The sequence below is a fragment of the Homalodisca vitripennis genome, chromosome X (assembly GCF_021130785.1).
Source record: "Homalodisca vitripennis isolate AUS2020 chromosome X, UT_GWSS_2.1, whole genome shotgun sequence".
NCBI lineage: Eukaryota > Metazoa > Arthropoda > Insecta > Hemiptera > Cicadellidae > Homalodisca > Homalodisca vitripennis.
Genome location: NC_060215.1, coordinates 66,917,918 through 66,938,634, shown reverse-complemented (window position 1 = coordinate 66,938,634; position 20,717 = coordinate 66,917,918). Strand labels below are relative to the sequence as shown.

The 20,717-nt window shown below is 33.1% G+C and overlaps 1 protein-coding gene across 2 annotated transcripts in view; it reads left to right on the top strand.

Moving 5' to 3' along the window:
- Positions 1–3,657: 3,657 nt before the first annotated feature.
- Positions 3,658–20,717, top strand: part of LOC124369113 (jmjC domain-containing histone demethylation protein 1) — a 100,062-nt gene continuing 83,002 nt past the window's right edge. The window contains exon 1 of one of the 2 annotated variants that reach the window (XM_046826867.1): positions 3,658–3,800. In XM_046826867.1, the coding sequence (XP_046682823.1) occupies positions 3,756–3,800 (45 nt within the window). In that variant the 5' untranslated portion in view covers positions 3,658–3,755. Of the gene's footprint in view, positions 3,801–19,750; positions 19,973–20,717 lie in introns of those variants that run through there. The other variant, XM_046826865.1, reaches the window with a different exon arrangement.

Sequence of the window (20,717 nt, the reverse complement as noted above, 5' to 3'; positions counted from 1 at the left end):
CTGCACTCAAATAACCTAAAAGGAACACGATTAAGTTTATTTGTAAACATTCCACCCTGACACTCCCTTCATGTTACACTTTGGCTTCATGATTATATACATGTGATATATACCTGATTATATGTAACCTGGTGACAAACTCAGTTGTAACTCGGTTAAAACTGCAACCGGGTGTGTTCCATAATTATTTATCGGGTTTGTATAACAAAATTGACTCAGGAAGTGATGTTTAAAATATCAGCAGTTCTAGATGCGAGTTCACATAAAAGAAGATGTGAGTAAAGCCCGAAATTGTAAGACCTGTCATTCATTGATTATATAGCTAAAAGTAAATCTTAGCCAGTATTATAAATATCAATATAAACGTAGTTTAAATTAAAACACAGAAATTTATATAGTTTTTATTGATATTATTCTGGATTAAACAATGTTTATATACAATCTAATCTACCATGTGTAGGTGTAACTAACTCAGAACTTTATTTGAACATTCAGAACAGAATTTATTGATGCATTCTTGCCATGGCACATAGGCCTAAGCGTTGGTGTGATGCAGACATTGGATGGGGTTTAGCAACTAAAATGGGCCTAATGCAAGTACACATATTTATACCTTTATTGTTTAATTCAGTCTTAAACACACCAGACGCCTTGGAGTCGATTGAAATGCTGGAAGATATCGAATAAACTCGCTTACATGAACGCGGATGACATGGTTATCATGGTGCCGGCTTCTACTAGATTACTACTCTAGTAAATTGAATTTCTTTATATTACTTATAAATACTTATACTTACTAGTTGGGTTACAATATTAACATCACTTTACTGAATATAAAATACCGTTGACAAAAGTTTAAAATAGTTGTTTTTACATCAGGAGGGACACTACAGTAAAATGCTGAATTCCATGAATTATAATGAATACTTGGAATTGATTTTTAATTCCACATTATAATGGAGTGTTAATTAAAAAAGTTTATATTTGGCGAATTTGCTTCGATTTTACATTGAACTATTTGATTAGCTGCCATAAGATAGATTTAGGACATAAGATTATACGTCTCAATAGAACTATGTACATTTATTATAAATACAGTTTAAAAATTACATGCTGTGATTAAAGATGAATTTTGCTTATATGGAGAGGGCCATATAAGTACCAGTACTTGAAGCAAAAGCAGTCAGAGGAGAGGGCGTGGAACTAAATTATAATCAGTCATGGTCAAAAAAAATATCTCCATATAAAAAGAAAAATTTTCAATCGCTGAATGAAAAAAAAAACATAAAACCTCCTTCCCTTAAACAAACATTAAAAACTAGGCCTAAAATCCCTATCCCACCCTCTCATAAAGAAAATCTGAATATTCCAAAAACTGTTACAAACTTCACGTACACTTATCTCCCACTTCCGTTACAAAAATATGAGAGGTGATAGTCACTACCGGTACATCGCGGGACTTGTGAGGAACATGACCCCCCCCCCCCCCCCCCCGACAACTGTTGGTGGCGTTTGTATGCCCGGCGCTGGCCCGGAATCCACTGCGAGGTGTTAATAGCCGGCTCAAACGATCTGGCGGTGGGTGAACAGCGCAATATACTCGTATACCGTCAGTTGGAGGCTCACATCACTGCCAGACCTTCCAACACTGAGCTTGTTCTCGTCACTCTGCCGCCTCGACACGACCTGGAAGCTGATCATCCTATGTATGCACGATGAGACAGTGCTCGTAAAATGCTTACATCGAGGAGCTTCAAAATCAACAACATGTCTTAAATGAATTTAGAGGCCGAGGGCATCGAAATCGTGTTAGACTGTTTGGGAAAATAGTTGTCATTGGATTATACAGATAACCCAATGGCTGCAACAATTCTTTTTTTGAGAATTATAAACAACTCCTCAATAACCTTTTATCAAATTCAGCGAAGTTCCTAATAATGGGAGACTTCAACATTAATTTAATGGACCCCACTGATCCCCTAACCCAGCGGCTTCGAGATTTTCTAATTTCTTTCAATCTAAATTAGTCTGTGAGTTCACAGACTTCAGTGACCGCTACGACGAGTACTTTAAACGGCAATGTTGTCACCAACATTCCTGGCCTGACAGTCTCTGTTACTGACGCTGCAATCCTTGACCACTTTGCACAGGAGACTATGGTTCATGTGTGCAAACTGGAAAGCCAAAATTCTAAATTGACATGACAACTTGCATGACATTTCTACCTCCTGACATTAAAATCAGCACTATTTCACGGGCCATACAAGAAAATGTAGAATTAACAGATGTGAATTTTAAAACGTGGGTTGTGGACAGCCAATTATTTGTAGTTTTTATATAAAAAAGGTGGAAAATGAGTTCAATTTTGGAGCTTCATGTCCAGCTCTGGGAAAATTTTTCCAATGAATGATTTGGGTACACTCAACGTACAGAAAGATATTCAATGATATTTAAATGGCGGGATTTAGAAGGCTGACTTAATATTTGGGAAATTCGTAGAAATTTAAAATGGATTTAACAACGAAATACATAGTTATTTTATTTGTTCTTGAAGTTGTATTGCCTAAATGCCCGGCAGTTAATTTGAAAGATGGGTATAATTTTGGAACACTACACAATTTTTCACTAGCGTATTTGACGAGATTTCGGGTTTTATGAACAATTAAAATAAAATCCCAAGTGGTGTTTGCAAAATGTAAAAATCTCTCCAATATAATCTTTACGATATACAAATCATCCTATCACTTTCGTTGTTGTACTCAACTTGTATATGCATTAAAACTACAGTAATAGCACACCGACTAGTACTTGTACTGTTGTTTAATACTGTATATTAAAACAGTTTTAATGACATCAATTTTTGTTTTCGTAGCACTGTATGTGTGCAGTTTTTAAATTGTAATTTGCAGCACTGCTTAGGAAATGTATTCTCAAGTTTGCAGCTTCTTCTAGTTTATACTTAGAATACCAAATGTTTTGTTTCAAATATGAGTTCAATTCGTAGATTAAAAATTAATGTATTTAGAGTTTAAAGCATACGTACTTCGAGGAATTAGTTACACTGCAGATCAACTATTCGAAGTTTAAGCAGTTAACTAAGGACAAATCTAAATAATTTTCGCAGGTAGCTTGCTCATTTTCGTTACCGCTATTTAAAGGAAAATTGTATTATTTTATTTGAAGAATGTACAGAACAAAATGTTACCTTTACGGGTTAATATTTGCTATAATGTAACGTAATACTTTATGTTTAAGAAGGTTCACCTAGCCAACAGTGTTTAGACTGGGTGCTTGTTAAATCCGTAAGGAAAATATTCCAAATTGTATTTTTGTTGTTACTTTCAAAATTTACATGTAATGTCTAAATATGTATAGTATTATATAAAAATACTGTTTTGCAATATTTATTTCTATTTTTATATAATATTTTCGATTATTCCTAAAATATGATGTAACACTGTTTGTAATCAATTGAATGGTGGATTATACACTTGGGTTGAATTGGAATAAGCGACTCTGGCTGCCAAAGTCGGAACTAATCTCGACACGAATGCAGTAGTTAAGAGCGTAGCCGCTACGGGGCTCTGGCGTCCAGTATTATAGCACAGCGACTCCCGCAGCTTTTACGTTCTAAAACTGGCTTCACTCGCCCGCCACGAGGCGTAGCACGAAGGTGGGGTCGTGGTGTACGTTCCGCTCTTACAAATTGTTCCAATTTTCGTAAATATTTACGTAAACTTTTCGTGTCGTGTAAAATGTCTGGCGATAGCAGCTCCGAGCGGATACAAACACGGCAGCTGGTAAGTGCCAATTTTTGAGTGCATATTTGTAGATATTAGTGATATTATTATATATTATAGAAATATTAAGCTCAATGGAGTCCGAGTCTAAGTTTCGTAGACGCCATCAAAGCAGTAAGATTAGCTTCCGTCACGCCAGAAATTCGTCAATAAGGAACTGTCTGTCGGCCTCCGAGTCGTATTGAGCCGTTTGTGTGCGGCAGAGGGCAGTGTTTTTAGAAGAGGGGTTATCGAGACCGACATTAGACACAAGACTGTAGACAGCAGACAGTAGACAGTAGACAGTAGCCCCTCTCTCCGCTCTCGCTCTAGCCCCAGTCGATACTGCCTCACCTCGCCGCGGCGCGGCCGCCCGATCCGCTAGTGCTCTCGCTTGCCAGTCGTCGCATCACATTACACCGCAATCCCTCTGACCCATTAACTCGTACATTCTATATACTCTTGTTACAGTACTACTCTGTCGCATTCGAGGTGTTCTGCTCATTGCATTGCCCAAATCTTGCGATTCGCACCTATTTTGGTGTTTCGGTTCATGATATCGAGCATTTTAAAGACCAGGATATACGTATTACGGTTTCAGGTCAAACAATGACCAGAATACTGAAATTTTACTTATAATACAGCGTAGTGACTAAATTAATGTATCACTCAAATCTACATTTTATTAGGATCTGAGGCAATTGTAATGTAAATTAATGCGGTTGAATAAATTGATTTTTTGTCAAAGATGTTTTTTAATAAACAGCAGTGATATACATGCCGTACTCAAGTGAAAAATCATGTAATTTAGATTGTTTTATCGTCATTCAATTCTTTACTTTATTGATCAGTAGACATACTATTAGTAAACTCTTAAAATAGAGGTTCAATTGGACACAAAATAATATGCTTTTGTTTTATGCAATGTGCTAATAAACGTATAGGACAAAAGTATTGGCCTATTGTTTGAATGTTGACGAACTTTATGGTTTATAGTGAGGATAGTATATTTATTTTTAATGTACCGGTAATCCAGTACTGTACACTTCAAATAAAGGATGTAGAAAGTTTAATAACATAATGATTTATTTAGAATATTCACATGAATAATAGTAGAGCATTCTGTAACGATTGCGGCGTGATTTAATTTACTGCTCATAAAAAGCCACAATTATTTATCCAAATCTAATATCCTTCAAAAATATATTGTTCAAGCATTGCTAGAATTATATATTGCCGCTTAGATTTGCTATTTAAACGTTATTTTATAGCTATTTAATGGGCACTTAACATCACTTAAGTAATATCCAGTACTGGCTAAAGTTATGAGGAAAAGCCCAAACGTAAGCACTGTAGTCTGTCATATTTCCTGATTACAGTAATCTGGTGGAAACCACTCAACTATCGATGTAGTTGAATATTTAAGGTTTTGTTTTATGAAAATGGTGATAGTAATAAATGAAGCATAATTGTTGGTCCTGTCAGTCGACACCTTTATTTAATAAAATATTAATAAGTTTCCAAAGTTTTTTATATGAATCTCTATCACTCATTATTAGGTAAACATTTATACAGAACTGAATTATTTTTTGTATGAATGATAAGCATCTTGAAATAATTAACACAGTAATTATTATTCTGTTGTTCATTTGTTTCAGAGATCGAACAATTAAATACACTGTAGTGCAAAATTAAGAATGGACAATAATAGATAGCCTATATGCCATATGAGGTAAATGATTTAGGAGAAGGTACGATTCTCGCTAGTGAAAGCTTTCAGACTATTGTTGTGGTGTGTACAGCAAGAAAGGATGTGTTACACAAGACATTGGAAGGAAAACTCGTGTTAGAGTGCCAGTGTGTACATAAGATCTTCACATATCGAGATTGCAGCTTCTACATCGCAATATCCATCAACAACAGTGTTCTTGGCTAGGTTAGGACATTTGGTTATACAAAATCTGTTTTATACCTACGAAACCGGTTTTAATAGATTCCAAAGATTTAAGTATCTCCTAGGAATAAAATTCGTACTTAGAAACTCTAGAAGTGAAAGTCAATTTAATAAAATGTATGTATGGACAGTGTGAAGATAAGACGAAGAAAACAGTAAAAGCAAGTGTTTAAATGTCAGTAAACTCACTACAACGGATGTGCTACACCATAAAAAGTCCATAACATTCTTTTAAAACCCATACGTGAAGGATTTGTAGTTTGATCCAAGACCAATATGGAATCTTCGTAGCATAATCATGAAACAAAATTGTGAATCCCAGGATACAACAAAACAGTTATTGTTTTCCCCCTAAATAGAGACTATTTTATGGGGATAAAAACAAAATAGATAAATATTCAAAATTAAACTTTTGGAACATTTTAAAGACAAATTACGTAGTGTCTCAAAGAAGAAGAAACCTTTATGTGCTTTTCAGATAGACACAAAACAGTAAGATTAACAGAAAGAAGAAGAAGCAAGTGTAAAATATGCTAAACTTTGGTTTTACGCTGTAGCAAATTTAACACGAAGCAGACACGTTTTTTTATTTTCATTTCATTTCGAATATATTAGAAGCTGATTTGATAAGTAAGTTAAACGGCAAGAAGAATGTACTAGAATCAGAACAATATGAAATCATATAACCAGAAATCGTGCAATAATATCAGAAGTAGATCAAACTAATTATTAAAATTGTCATACGCACATAATAAATTATGGCCATTAATACACACAGGGAAAGTGTTAAATAAAAATATCTTGTGCAGGATGGGAATATATGTCAATGTCAAATCATTTTAACTGGGTGGATATTAAACATTTAACGGGACTGGAACATTAAACTTATTATACCAAGCATCTCTATGTTTAAATATTTAAGATATTGTAACCACTTCAGAAACAATATAGAACTTTTAAAAATAGGCTTAGTAGTCCCCATGTATTGGTGTCATTAGGAATGTCAAATAATGGGGGAAAAGTGAAATAAAAAATTTACTATCAACTGCGTATGGTACATAAATCTATAATGTTTTACATGTCTATTGTTTTGTAAAATGTATCCAAGAACATAAACTCACTGCTTCTGTCTATAAATCAATGAAAAATTCTAATACATTAATTCCGCATTAAAGAAATATCACAGACATATAATAAAGTCAAGACGGGCACAACCACCAGAATGCTACCGTAATGTCATGCTATTGTACATCTACCGTATGACGAGTCAGCTCTGTTATACGTTCAACATATTTATGTGGTAGTACAGCAAATCATTGGTGGCACTGAATTTTCGTTGGTCGTATCAAACATGAACTATCGAAAGAATGAGCATTTCTCAGAAATGGGGATGTTTACAAATCAAGCCAGGTAGGAGTGTGGGATTACATACTTATTCTGTTAATCACTTTACAATATACCAAATTTTCATAGCTAAGAACTACCATAACAGCTGCACGTGGCTTACGATGTCTGCAAGCATGATGACCATGCGGACGCACAGATGTAATAGATCGGGTCGTGGCAACTGAATATTCTTGTTACTGAAATATACAATTATACATGCATATCAATGGAAAGCCCAATTAAGTGCACCTTTTTTGAAACGTTTCGCAAAACGGTTGGTTATTTCTGAATCGAGTTTTATGTTTTGTATTCACAAATGCCAGAGATGAACACTAAAGCAAATTTGAACAGACTGTAAGTGGATTGATTACTTACTTCAATTACTCTTACAATAACAATGTGGTCTAATGAATAACTTGATGACGCAATCATGACAAAATCTAGTGCCAGGGATAATATGGCCATTTTTCTTTAATGTCGTTTGTAAATTTGATAAGTGTTACTTAGGCCAACATGCGTTGCATTTAAGTCGCCTTTTAATAATATTTTGTTATTCGAAATAAATAATATTTCGTAACTCAGTACTAAGTAATATTTTGTTGAGATATTCTTCTACCAAAAACAGTAAACATTATATAGTTCAGTGGCCAATTACATAAATCCCACTTACATGCATCACTAGATACATGTAAGCAGGATGGTAATGGGGGTATTACCTGAAGTCTGAAATATTGAATACCCTTTGTGAAGCTTCATTAATAATTCATGTTTATTATTATAAATTTTTAGAACACTTCATGATTGTTTTGCTGAATAGATGTGTGAAACCAGAATAGTGTTTGATATATGCACGCGACAGTGTCAGAAACGTCATCACTCACCTTCTGGTTACGCCCAACTAAACGACCAGGCTATCCCCACTTACTGGAATGTGTTGACCCAGGCCCTGAGCACGTACAACTTTGGAGCACTCCGTTCGTTCTGCGGACATCCACTTATGTTAGGAAATTACCATCCTTTATAAATATAATTTGGCCGAGTCTACTTCTGAATTAAATTAACATATAATATGTGACAAACTTTTCTTTAGGCCTGAAATTACGGCTTTAATGAGGGATTCATATAATATGTACATTAACTAACAGGCATGAGCTAAACAGTACAGCATTCCGAAACTTGTGGGCAATGCTGTTAAAACAATCTAGCTTTACCGTGAAAAAGTTTGCCGGTGTACTTTTCTTCCCTTGTTTAGGTTTCTTAGAACAAACTCTTAAACTTCTCATTCTATCGGAAACTGTACAAAAACTGATATTTTTATGGATTATGTATAATTTGGTGCATCAAAAGTACTGTTAAAAAAATCCTTGTATTTAATTTAACATTCTTTTAAATATAATCCATTGTGCCGTCCGTATATTGAAAACTACACTTAATTGAATCTAAACGTCTCTGGCAATGACTTGAGTTTTATGAGACGTTACAAATTATCGTACTCTTGAATAGATCAAGTCAGTATTCATTGTATCTGAAATCGTAATTGTAAGTGTATTTCAATAGGTGCTTTGTCATTCATCATTAAAGAATAATAATCATAAACAAAGAGGTTGTGATAGATTCTTTTAATCCGAAATATTCTAATAGGCTTAAAAGCTTCATAAAGCTGAATTTTCTGAAGGCAGCGTATAATATTTATCTGAGCTATACCCTTAGAGTTAAACGTATAATTATCTTACATTGGAGATTTTTAACATTATTTGTATTATAGTTTTTTCTGTTTTTTAATAACTAAAAAGATGCGTTTTAGAAAAGGACACTTGTCACTACAAGGTTTTCAGCTTTGACTATCCTGAATGCATGTTTATATTGCGTCCTTTTTCCAAAACATAGTATTAGCGTCCTGATTGCATGGCTTAGTTAACATAAAACATGACAATCTTAGATGGTCGCCTGTTTTATGGGTTAATTCTAATTTTCTTATGTAATAATTAATTAAAACATATAATTATTCTTAGTAATAATTATATTATAATTATACATTATATACATATGTACATATATATAATAGTATATAGTAATTATATATTATATATATATATATATATACTATATACATACTAATAATTAAAATAATAAAAAAACCAAATCTAGGCCTACTATCAAAATTTATCGTCAACAATTTGAAAATCGTTTTGTAATTTGTTCAGAACAAGCTCTGGAAGTAAACCAACGTAACATTGCTACGCACAAATATTTTGCTAATATCTTTTATGAAGACATGTTACAACATACGTATGTTGTGTGCACTTCATCATTAACCCTCCCTTTCTCCGTTGTCTGCGGCAGAACAAGTTTTTCTTGCATCACAGCTCATGGGCACACAACACACTAAGCTGTAGCTCCATTACAAACAAAACATAATTCATTGTACCTCGATTGTGGCGTCTTCTGTTTAAACCATCGATGTAACGATGTAATATACGTTGTGATAAAATACAAATTTCTTTAAAATTATAATAATAAGCTGAGACTGGTTATATTCACAACGTCTTACTTTTAGAACAAAACTTTGCATTACAAAGGGCCAAAGATAAATTGCTCAGTAGGCACTCCAGTAATTATATTACTAGACATTATACTGAAAGACGTAAACTGGCGCCATCTTTCGAAATTTCCGGATTAAGAACAAAGAGTGTGCGAATTTTAGCAGGCCTATAATGCGCGCGTGATGTATCCGATATACCTAACTCGGAGGCGACCACGTGGTCTGCCAACCCCCTATTATAAATTAGTATTCTATTAAGATTATAATCGTGTTAGAAGAGTGTTTCATGGCCTCAAATTATAGAAAAGGCACACTAACCTTTAACATTCCTTGGTTGGGGCCAAAACTTATGTTTTATCTTTAGCACATATGTCAAAATAGTATTTTTCTCTGCGTCATTGTCAAAACTGTAAACACAGCAAAAGCTAGAACTTCATCAACGCTGAGTACTTCGAAACCTGTTATATTGGCGCAGTGAGCGGTAAGGTTCAAAATTTATAAATAGCTTGCGGGAAATTCCGTAACGTTTTGGAATTATTTCGTTGGATTATAGCTTGGGTCGAAGAAAACATATTTTACAATTAATTATAAAGATGACAATTTTTTACGTGTATCCATTTTTAATTTAACACCGGTGGTTTATAATCTATGTAAGTAGATAGGGTACCTATTTATAGTAGATAATAGTATTGTAAGTTATCACTGGTATACATATTATTGGAGCCAATCCTCGTACCACCATAACATTTTAATTGATTAATAATGGCGGTCATTTTAAGATTTTTATAAAAATACATTATACAGGAAAAATTAATAAACTAACATAAATAATAGCCCACCAAAAAATAAAAAATATATTTTTAAAGTTTTTTAAAATTGGATGGCAAAAAAATTGTTAGAAACAAAATATTTTAATGCTCCACTTGTATGACATACATTTAACTGACTACGTAAGGTCTATGTTGATTCAAACAGTAAAATTACATTGTTAATTTATTTATCCTCAAATCTTAGTAAATATAATGTTTTGTCTTTTGGAGGTACATTTATTTTTTATTTTCTGTCGTTTTGTGAAGTTTTACGTTAAATTAGCCGTCACTTTGAAACCTTTTTTTACGACAAAGTTGTTGCTAGACAAAACATCCAAAATATAATGCTGTAATCTTTTGTGAATTATGAATATTTCTATTTTAACACATATAGATTGACGATGACAAAAGTTTCCGGAAATGTACCTTGTGCGGAACAATTGTATATTCATATAAAGTGCGTATAATTGATAGTTTGATCGTTTGTACTGCACTTTCGTTGTTGATAACAATAAAGTCATATTACAAAGTCATTTTCATGTGTTGTTGTCACTAACATGAAAAGTCAGTTACGTTTTTTATCTTCAGCTCAAGCGTCAAAGCGGGATTACTACATATAAATAAATTTAGGCCACAGAATGAATGTCACAAGTCATGTGTACAAACTTAAGCCTAATCTATGTGTAGGCTCATATGGTAATCCTGTACATACATTTAAGGTGTGCTAAGCTTCTTTTGTTCATTTTGGAAAACCAGTTTAAATTTAATTTGAAATATAATTGTTTTCTGTAACGCATTAATTATTGTATCGAAATGTGTTAGAGGACTTGCTGAAGTCCAATAAAACGGTCCAACAAGACAGCTTTTTTGAACTTAAATCGTGATTAAGTTTTATTTTGAATATAACAATTTAAATGCTTATTCATATTGAATAGATGAAAGGCCAATCTAATCTAAGATAAAGGTGGGCTATTTCAGATATCTCGAACCCACCTAATATTTAATATTTTAATGTATTTCATTATTAAATCATTTAATATAATTATTTAATACGCTATAAAAATGATATAATCACATAAATGTAACTGATATCCTATTATAGGCCAAGAGAGATTGTTCATTTGCAATATGTGACAGAAATTCTAAGTTTTGGTTCATATTAACTGCACACAAATATTCAAAAAGCCTTATATCACCTATTTATGAATGATGACCAATCTAGAAGTTTTGAAATGACCTATAGAACTGTTAAGGAACTAGCATAGATTGCAAATTTATTTTCTTGAGTGGCCGGTAAATTTACATATATATATATCTACTACAAATCTACCATAATAAAATACCATAAATAAACCATATTGTAGTAGATTCATATCATCATCAGAAGAAAGTACATGCAATCATGATAGGAATTGTGTTTATATTACGGGTTCTAAACTTACACTGATAAACCAATGAATATCCAACCACTGGACTTTGGTACTACAAATAAGATAACGCGTGTTTAAAACACACCCACTCGTCAGTTGTCATTATCAATGGTAGATAATATATACCACTGCTAACAATTTGATCTGACATTTGTTCATGCCGAAGTTTGATGACAAATATTATCTCATCTCTGATCAATACACCTAATCTTTGCTGATACGTTTTATCTCTTAATTTATATTTCTAGATATTAATAACAACCAACACCTCTAAACTATCCTCACACCATAGGCTCTACAACTTCTAAGCATTTCACATAGATTTTATTATTATATAGTTGTATAATGCAATTTTGTAACGAAGTTCTAAGTAAGAATCATAGACAGGATACCTATCTCCTATTTTTGCTACATACACATTTTTAAATTATTAAAAATTACTTATATTTGATGTTTTTAAATACATAAATAAATACATAAAAAAATGAAGAAAAAAATGAAATATATTACTCAACAGACTGTAAGGTACATTTATTATTGATTAAAAAAGGAAAATAAATAGCGCCCAGTCCAGAAATTCTATTGCACGCTAGGGTATTACTTTTTTCTTGTGTATGTTTTAATGGTATCGTATTGTAATAAGTAAACACTGTCTGTAGGACCAGGTTTGTAATACTGCAGGATTGGAGGATTATAAGTCAGGATATACAGCTATTGTGTTCAGAAGGGAAATGGAGGTTGAGCGACATAAATGAGCTTTCGCCTAGAGCGATCCTTCCTCCCAAATAGTGTTGGGAAGACCTCTGTACTCTATGCAAAATGTTAAACCTATCGTGATGTTAAAATTTGTATATTTTCAAATTACATTTTTAAATAATTACATACTCTTAAAATACTACATCATGTATAATTTTGGCAATATTTTAAATAAACAGGAATGTGCAAAATATGACTTTGATTCCAATGCTTCACTATTAATTTTTAAGTATGTTCACAGCTTGAAAATAAAAAAAAAACACGTTTAAGGTATTTATCCTGTGTATTCTCACTTACAAGACTAATAATTAATCGGTCTTATAATTGAAAATGCATAGGAGAAATAGGCTACATCTTAAAAACTTAAAAATAGATAACACCATAGTAGAAAATGTTATTTTTTGAATTTTATTTAATATTTTGTAGAGTAATATGTTTATTGTTCAATATTTTTTCGAATTTCAAACAATTTCGTCAGTCCAAATAATCATTATTTATGCTTTATAGTTTTGAAAAAATCTGAAAGAGGAAATAGAGAGTGGTCGTAAGTGAAATTGATGATCATGAGTCACTTGAAAATGGATGATTATCTTTTAATGTTCGTTTTGCCAATATGTTACATTTAAAATATAAAATTATATACAATATAATTCAGGTTTACATTTAACAGTTTCCAGATTTCAATCTGTAACCCTCAGTTTCTTAAGGTACACTTTGTATTTTAAGAACATTAAACTCTTCTTACTACATACCTCATGAATGTTTTGGAATAAGGTGGAGTAAAGCATATTTCATTGTTCCAGTTGTTATTAAACAGTAATCAATTTGATACAAGAAGGTTTATATAATGAAAACTGATGAAGGTTGAAGAAGGCTAATGTAAAATAATACATAATGCCAACCTTTATAATATTAACTTAAGTATAATGCCAATTATTCTTTCCTAAATCAACGAAATATAATTTTGATAGTGAAAAATATGGTCTTTAAATAATTGATATACTAGCTAGTTTAACCCTGTTAGCCTTCGATAATGAAGTGAGAGTACCACACTGGGGAGTAAATGCCGTACATACTGATGTGTCCATATGACACTACTAGGCTGTTAAGAGTTAACTCCGTAATCAAATTACTAAAAAACATTACTTTTGTTTCGCCCTTACCTGCGGTTTTATTCTCATATAATGGAAATGTATTACACATCTTATAGTTCGTAATCATAAACCAGACATTACCAGAAATATGATAAATAATGAAAATCATTCTTTTAAATCTGCAATGTACGTAACAATTAATAGCAACTTGATTGTATTTCAAGTAACACCAGAAAGTATTTTACCCTTTATGTTAAGTAGTTACATAGACGATGAAATTTATGTTCTGAAATTTACAACTTGTTTTGATTTTCATAGACAAAACTTGCCTAAATTTAGACTTAATTGGAGTTTATTCCAGAATGACGTGAATGGTTAAATTGGGGGTCTAACCTTGCGTCCAGATGGATGTTCATCCCAATGTACCACATTTTTTTTCGGAACCAGATAAATTAGGCTTGGGTGTTTATTTCGGAATTTATGTGAATGCTCGGACTGGGATCAAAATTTGCGCCCTAATAGACCCTCAATCCGAGCTACTACATTCAGGCTAGGCCTCGGAACCTGAACAGCTAAAATTAGGGGCTTAGTCCTGAAATCGGCTCTTTATGCACACGAATTAAAGCAGCACAGTACTTTTATGTTCGTATGTTGTACGGATGAAATATTTGCACTGTACATTATCCTTAACAGTTTTGATAGTAACAGTTTTAGGTGGGAAAATTCATTTACAAGAATGCAATTCTTTAGTTACATCACTGTTTAAGTGTTGCCCAAATAAGTCTTAATTAACGATGGTTTTGATACGAATTGAATAATGAGTTCATAGTTAAAGTTCAGTGTTCACTTGTAAGTGGCAGTTTTAGCATGAAATGGATTTTGTTTTCAATCTGCAAGTTGAAACCAGTTGTAAGCCCATCACACTGTATATATTCGTGCTTTCTTATGTATTTTGAAAATGTCTTTATCACTTAAGATGAACTTTTCGGTACCCGTCATATAAGCAATACAGTTCATGTAAAAACAGCTGTTAATAAACACATTGTGAGCGTAGTACACTGAATGTTTTGCTTTCCAATTAATTTATAAAATGCCTCTATTATGAGAGATATTTTCCTGTACAATTCATGTACCTAGGCAATTAAGTTAGAAATGCTCTTCATACAGGCTATTACTATTTTAATGTTTCATTCAGTGTTTTGTTTATTTACACATTTGTTTCTGTTTTCAATCTTGATAGTTGTCAAATCTTATTTATTTTTAATGGTATCCATGTTAAACTTCATAAATGGGTAAATTATATACAACATAATTTATTTATCATATGACTTCTAATAAGGGCTGTATTTGTTGTAAAAAGGTTTTGTGCATTGGAATTTATTAGATTGGTGTCTATTTTGTATTTGTTTTAAATTTAAATTACAATTTTTAAAGGTGGTATTAATAAATCAATGACGTTTGTGGTAAAACAGAAAATCCATGAGAAAAGTTAATCAAGATAAAGTATACTTGAAATGAAAATTCTTATACTATTTATATTACATTAATTCACATGCGAAATCTTTAATTTATAATAAAATAAATCATTTGAACATTATAATTAAATAAAACTTTGTATACAGAGTGGTCTAAAAGTCCCTCAACACTGGAATATTTCCTCAGAAGTGTATTAATATGAATACAGCGTATACTGAGACAGGTTATATTTGGAAAAATAACACAATACAAATTAAACAACATGGTATCGTTTTGTTTGATTAAAAACTATGCTTTGAAGACACAATTTGGAACCCATCGTCATATAATAACGACGAAAAAATTCATAGACCATAGCTCAGGTTCTTCGTGTATTGACATGTTTAACAATAATAAAATACAACTTCAAATTTAAATACAAAGAAGAAGATAACAGTAATTGTGTTAAGACCATGAGAATTATAAATAATTTCGTGAGTTTTCGTAATTACTAATTACGGAGTGGTGTAAATTCACAAGCTCTGTTTACATGTCATAAACAAGTCCAAACATAACAAATAACATCTACTTTGTAATATGTATGTGGAGTTTTGTGCTGTGTATACACATAACAAACACAGTATACAAAAATATAGTACATCGTATAACCTTTTCGATAAAACGTACCAGATTTAGTGTAGATCTCATCGCGCTTCTGTAATCATACAGTGAGATAATTCATTATAGTACGAGGTGGGTTGATTATCAGACGAGGGTTTAAAACTGTAGTAGACCATACATTGGTTGAGGGATCAGTATTTTTATTTACACTGAGAGTTGAGGTTGTTTTATATACAATAGTTAATAGGACAGAATTACATAATAACATAAATTCAGCATAGAACTCAAGACACAGCGTACAGAGGACAAGTGATTATCTATTTTATCCATGAAAGGAAATCTATTGAAGCTGTGTGAGTGTTATCAGCTGCAATGAAAATTGTCATTTATGAGATAAGCGCTGACTCATCAATTAAAGTGAAAACAAATCTGTGTAATAATTAGTAATTGCTATTCAGAGTTTTTATGACGGAAGTTATTCATTATGTTTACGGAAACGATGATAGATTTTACAAACTCTGAAACTAATATTTGTGATGAATTGAGGGATGGGGGTCCTGAAATAACTCAACATTCAGTATTGCTTCTATCTACACCAATAATATTGATCGACACTCCTTTGCGCAACTATAATAAAAGTAACGAGAGAAAACAAACTTTGTACCTTTTACTGTTATTTAATCTCAAGATACGCATTATCAGCATGGTTTATTATTCACAGTGAAAGAGAGAAACTTTAACTAAGAATTTAATTGCTGATCTCATTAACTTTAGTTCTAAACAAATAATATTTTTATTTTTTCTTGGTAAAGTTGCAATGTCTTAAACTATAGTACTCCACTTTTCTCTTTAACTTTTCTTGTTTTCTCAACCATTTTATTAAAGTTATGTGGTTTGTATTATAATTTACTAAATAATTACACCAATTTAATGTTGTTGAAATGGTTTTTACTTATTAAAAAATAAAATAAAAGAGTCGGAATTGCAACTCCAGTGCCATAAGTGAAATTATCATATTACTGTTACGACAACTTTAAGTGCTTTTTCTGTTTATCCATGTATTTAGGTCAGTGATCACACCTAGTTGTTAGCGGATTCTGTATTATGAATATCATACACACGCACTACAAATTAAGTATACAATACTAATACTATTGAATTAGTATTAACACATTCACTCGCAGAGCTTACACAGGCCGACTGTGTTGCTCAGTTCACTGTTAGAGTTGATAGCCAAAACAATATTTTTTGCACATACCTTTTGCAAAGTAAAATGCTTCAGAAAAAATAGGGCGTTAATTCGGTGTATCACAAAATAAGAGATTACCGATTAACTTTTTGGTGGTGATCCCTTAGTCTATTTGGGAGAACCCAAAATTTTGTTCTGAAATATAAAGTTTATTTGTTCAGATAGATACACATTATTGTTGATAACGTGCGCAGCGTCATATCACAGTATTGCATTTTCTATCACTACACTACTTCTACATTCCCACGTTTTATCGCTCGACTTTTAATTCCCTATTTTGGCGTCACCTTTACTAAAAATGTTAAGTTTGTCTTATTAAAAAGTCATTGGGGACATTTACATTTTAAAATATAATTGTTCCTATTTCCATTTTGATGGAAACTGACTTAAGATTAACCTAAAAGCCGATTGTAGATGAGAAAATATAGCATATTTACAGTAAGATTGACCCAAAAGCCGATTGTAGATGAGAAACTATAGTATATTTAGAGTAAGATTAACCAAAAGCCGATTGTAGATGAGAAACTATAGTATATTTACAGTAATATTATTGCGATCCGGTGCAAGGAAAGTTCAATAGTAATACGGATATTATGTTAAATAGGCATGCTGGCGCCACCGACATAATGAATTGTAGCATCCACAAATAGACGTATTTCAATTCATATTGAATTCAATCGCTTTATTGTCGTCATACACAAAACAGTATATGACAACGTCAATTACATAAAACAATCAGTAAGTTACATTACCACTTTTATATGCGTTTAAAATAACCAAAAATCGAATCAAAAGACAAGTCAAATATACAACAGCAAAACTAAAAATATTATCGAACAATGCAAATATCATAGTTTATAAAAACGTTTAAATATATAAGTTCCTACAAGGCTAATACCCACATTATATTCTGTCTAAAAACTCTTCAACAGGGTGAAAACCTAGAGAAAGTATAAATTATTTTAATTTCGTTTTAAAATGAGATTCTGATGTTTCTGATTTTACGAAATTTGGCAATTTTGAAAAAGATACGGCCCCCGCAATGTGAGGTAAATTTCCTGCCAGAACTAACTATGCGGGGTCTGTCGCAAGTTTATACCATCTCTAGTCTTGTACCTATGTGTTTCGTGACCTACGTGACTAACCATACATGCTCCATACTACCTTAGATTATATTAGTTGTGTAACTAAGACAATAAAAGATACTACTTTCTTGCTTCTCCGATTTTCAACCGCCCCACGCGTCGCTGCGGTAGTGTTCCGTTCAGCATGAAATAAAATGGCCCGAACAGGCGACTGAGCCCTTTGACGTCATGCTACTTGCAGTCAATTCACAATATAACTTTTCATTTATCTAGATGTTTCAATGGAGCTTTAAGGAAGTTGTGGTTTGTAATTTTTTTCATATCGAAACCAACTTGTGACGGCAAAAGAATGCTTTTGTTCTGTCCCGTTGAACGCGAAATTGTCCAGTCACGTACGAGTGAATGTTTCAACCACCACCATATTATCTTGAGGTCCATAGTAAAGGATCATTTCCAAGATTTAAAGCCGGCAATATCTCTACTCCAATACTCCTGAACATTTCTCAGCAAGACCTTCAAATTTTTATTCTATTGTGTAATAGCTCTGTTCTAAAAGGTTTTCCTGAATTTTAAAACTCTTATTCCCATATTTTTACTACATGCATACACCAGTTGAGGGTGTATTAGCCCATAGTAATCTATCTTCAAGACTTAAATAGGGAATAAAACTTAGGGATAAAATTATACTGTGTTGCTGATATCCCACATCGGCACACAGTGGAGTACATTTCGAGGAAATTTGTAAAAGTTTTTTAAAGATCCTCAGAGACATTTTCTGTAATAATTGAGAGTCTGGTTGCATTTTCTTTATGCCAAAGACAAAATTGGATAACGTTTATTTGATTATTGTCCAAGTTGATTTGCGAGAAATATTAAATGCACAAGTCCTGTTCAACAAAAGATATTTTACTTCCAAACTTTCATATTATTTCTTTGTAACGTGTAGTCATGTCTTCGACCCCCCATTATGAAAAAGGGCCTGAAATTTAAGACACAAATTACTTAGCAATAACGCAAACTCAAGAATCAATCCTTGGTGAACTCTATGAGCCCTTTTGCTTCTACTAGACAAGGCGCCTTACATCTACAGACACCGACTGCTCTCTGCTTTGGAGTAAGACAAGCTAATTATGCGGCAGACCACGCTCTCCACATGCCTCTAATTGATGCAACAATGTATCACGATGAACTCAATCCACATGCTTTTTGGTTTTCAAAAAATACAAATTAATGCACATTTGTTAATTATATCGTGGTGTGTGAGAGGTATATTTTTATATTTTACTGGCTGACCCAAAGTCTGTGTCGAGTTGTAACATTTTTTCCCAGCCTTGAACGTCGCTTCATTGCAGTGTGTTGCGATCCATATAGCTGTGTAAGAACGCTGCACCAGATCTTCAAGCGTAAAGATCCCGGGTTTAAAAATGTAAGATATGTCTGCAATCAATGTACTATGTCAACGTATAAAACGTAAACTGACACAATAAACACGATATGCGTATTGTGAGCGTTGCGGTCGCGGCGAGCGAGCGAAGTGATGACGGAGAACGGACCGACTCCCGTGTCCCGAAACGGCACGGCGGGTAGTGTAAAGTGTGGACCGTGTATTGGACTCTAGTGTCGTCAAGGCAGCCTAGACTATTATTGACTGGTGGGAACAAGCTGCGCATGCGACGCTCTGCCCACACGCGCGCACCGCGCACATACACTCTCGGTTCGGTATCAGTGTCCCGGAACATGGCGGAAGCAGCGGACTCGTCGAGAAGGATGAGCCGGGGCCGCATCGTGCCGATCCGCGAGTATATTACACGGGTAAGTAAGTAGTCTCGACTTGACCGTCCTCCCCTCCTGGCTCTAGCACGACTTAACCTACTGTCTCACCTCCACTGTTTACCTCCACCTCACTCCGGACCCTGATAGGTGCTGCCTTTATATCGGGCACTGATATTAACGGTATGCAAATTAAATGTCTTAAGTAAGTTGAATAATCACTATTACATTAGTCGTTAAATATATTTTTGCAAAATAACACCTTAATTTTATTATGAGCTAAAAATAATGTATTACACTTGTGCAATGTTTATGTTTAGAAAAGTATAATAAGGTGGTATTAAATAAATACTGTTATCATAAACATCACCGGGCGTTACTTAAAGAGGGTTTACGACACTACCGGCTTCTTTGAAAATTTTAATAACATTGTACATTGAATTGTGGTTAGTAACTGCACAATATATCAGCTAATGAAAAATTTTCCCAGCCATCTCCCTTAAAATACGAATATAGGAGTATTCTAGGTGAGCGTACACGACTGATGAATGAAAATATAGTGAAGCGTGTTAAAGACAGAGTGTGCATCCATATACCTCATACTTCGATTTTGATGGGTGATTTCTCCCCTACGATTAATACCACATACCGTATAAACAACAATAAAATACCAACGTAAATTTTAAAGATAAAGAAGAACATAACTGTGTAAAGACCGTCAAAATTATAAACGGTTTCGTGAGTTTACGTGATAACTAATTAAGGAAATTATTGTTACGGGTAGGGT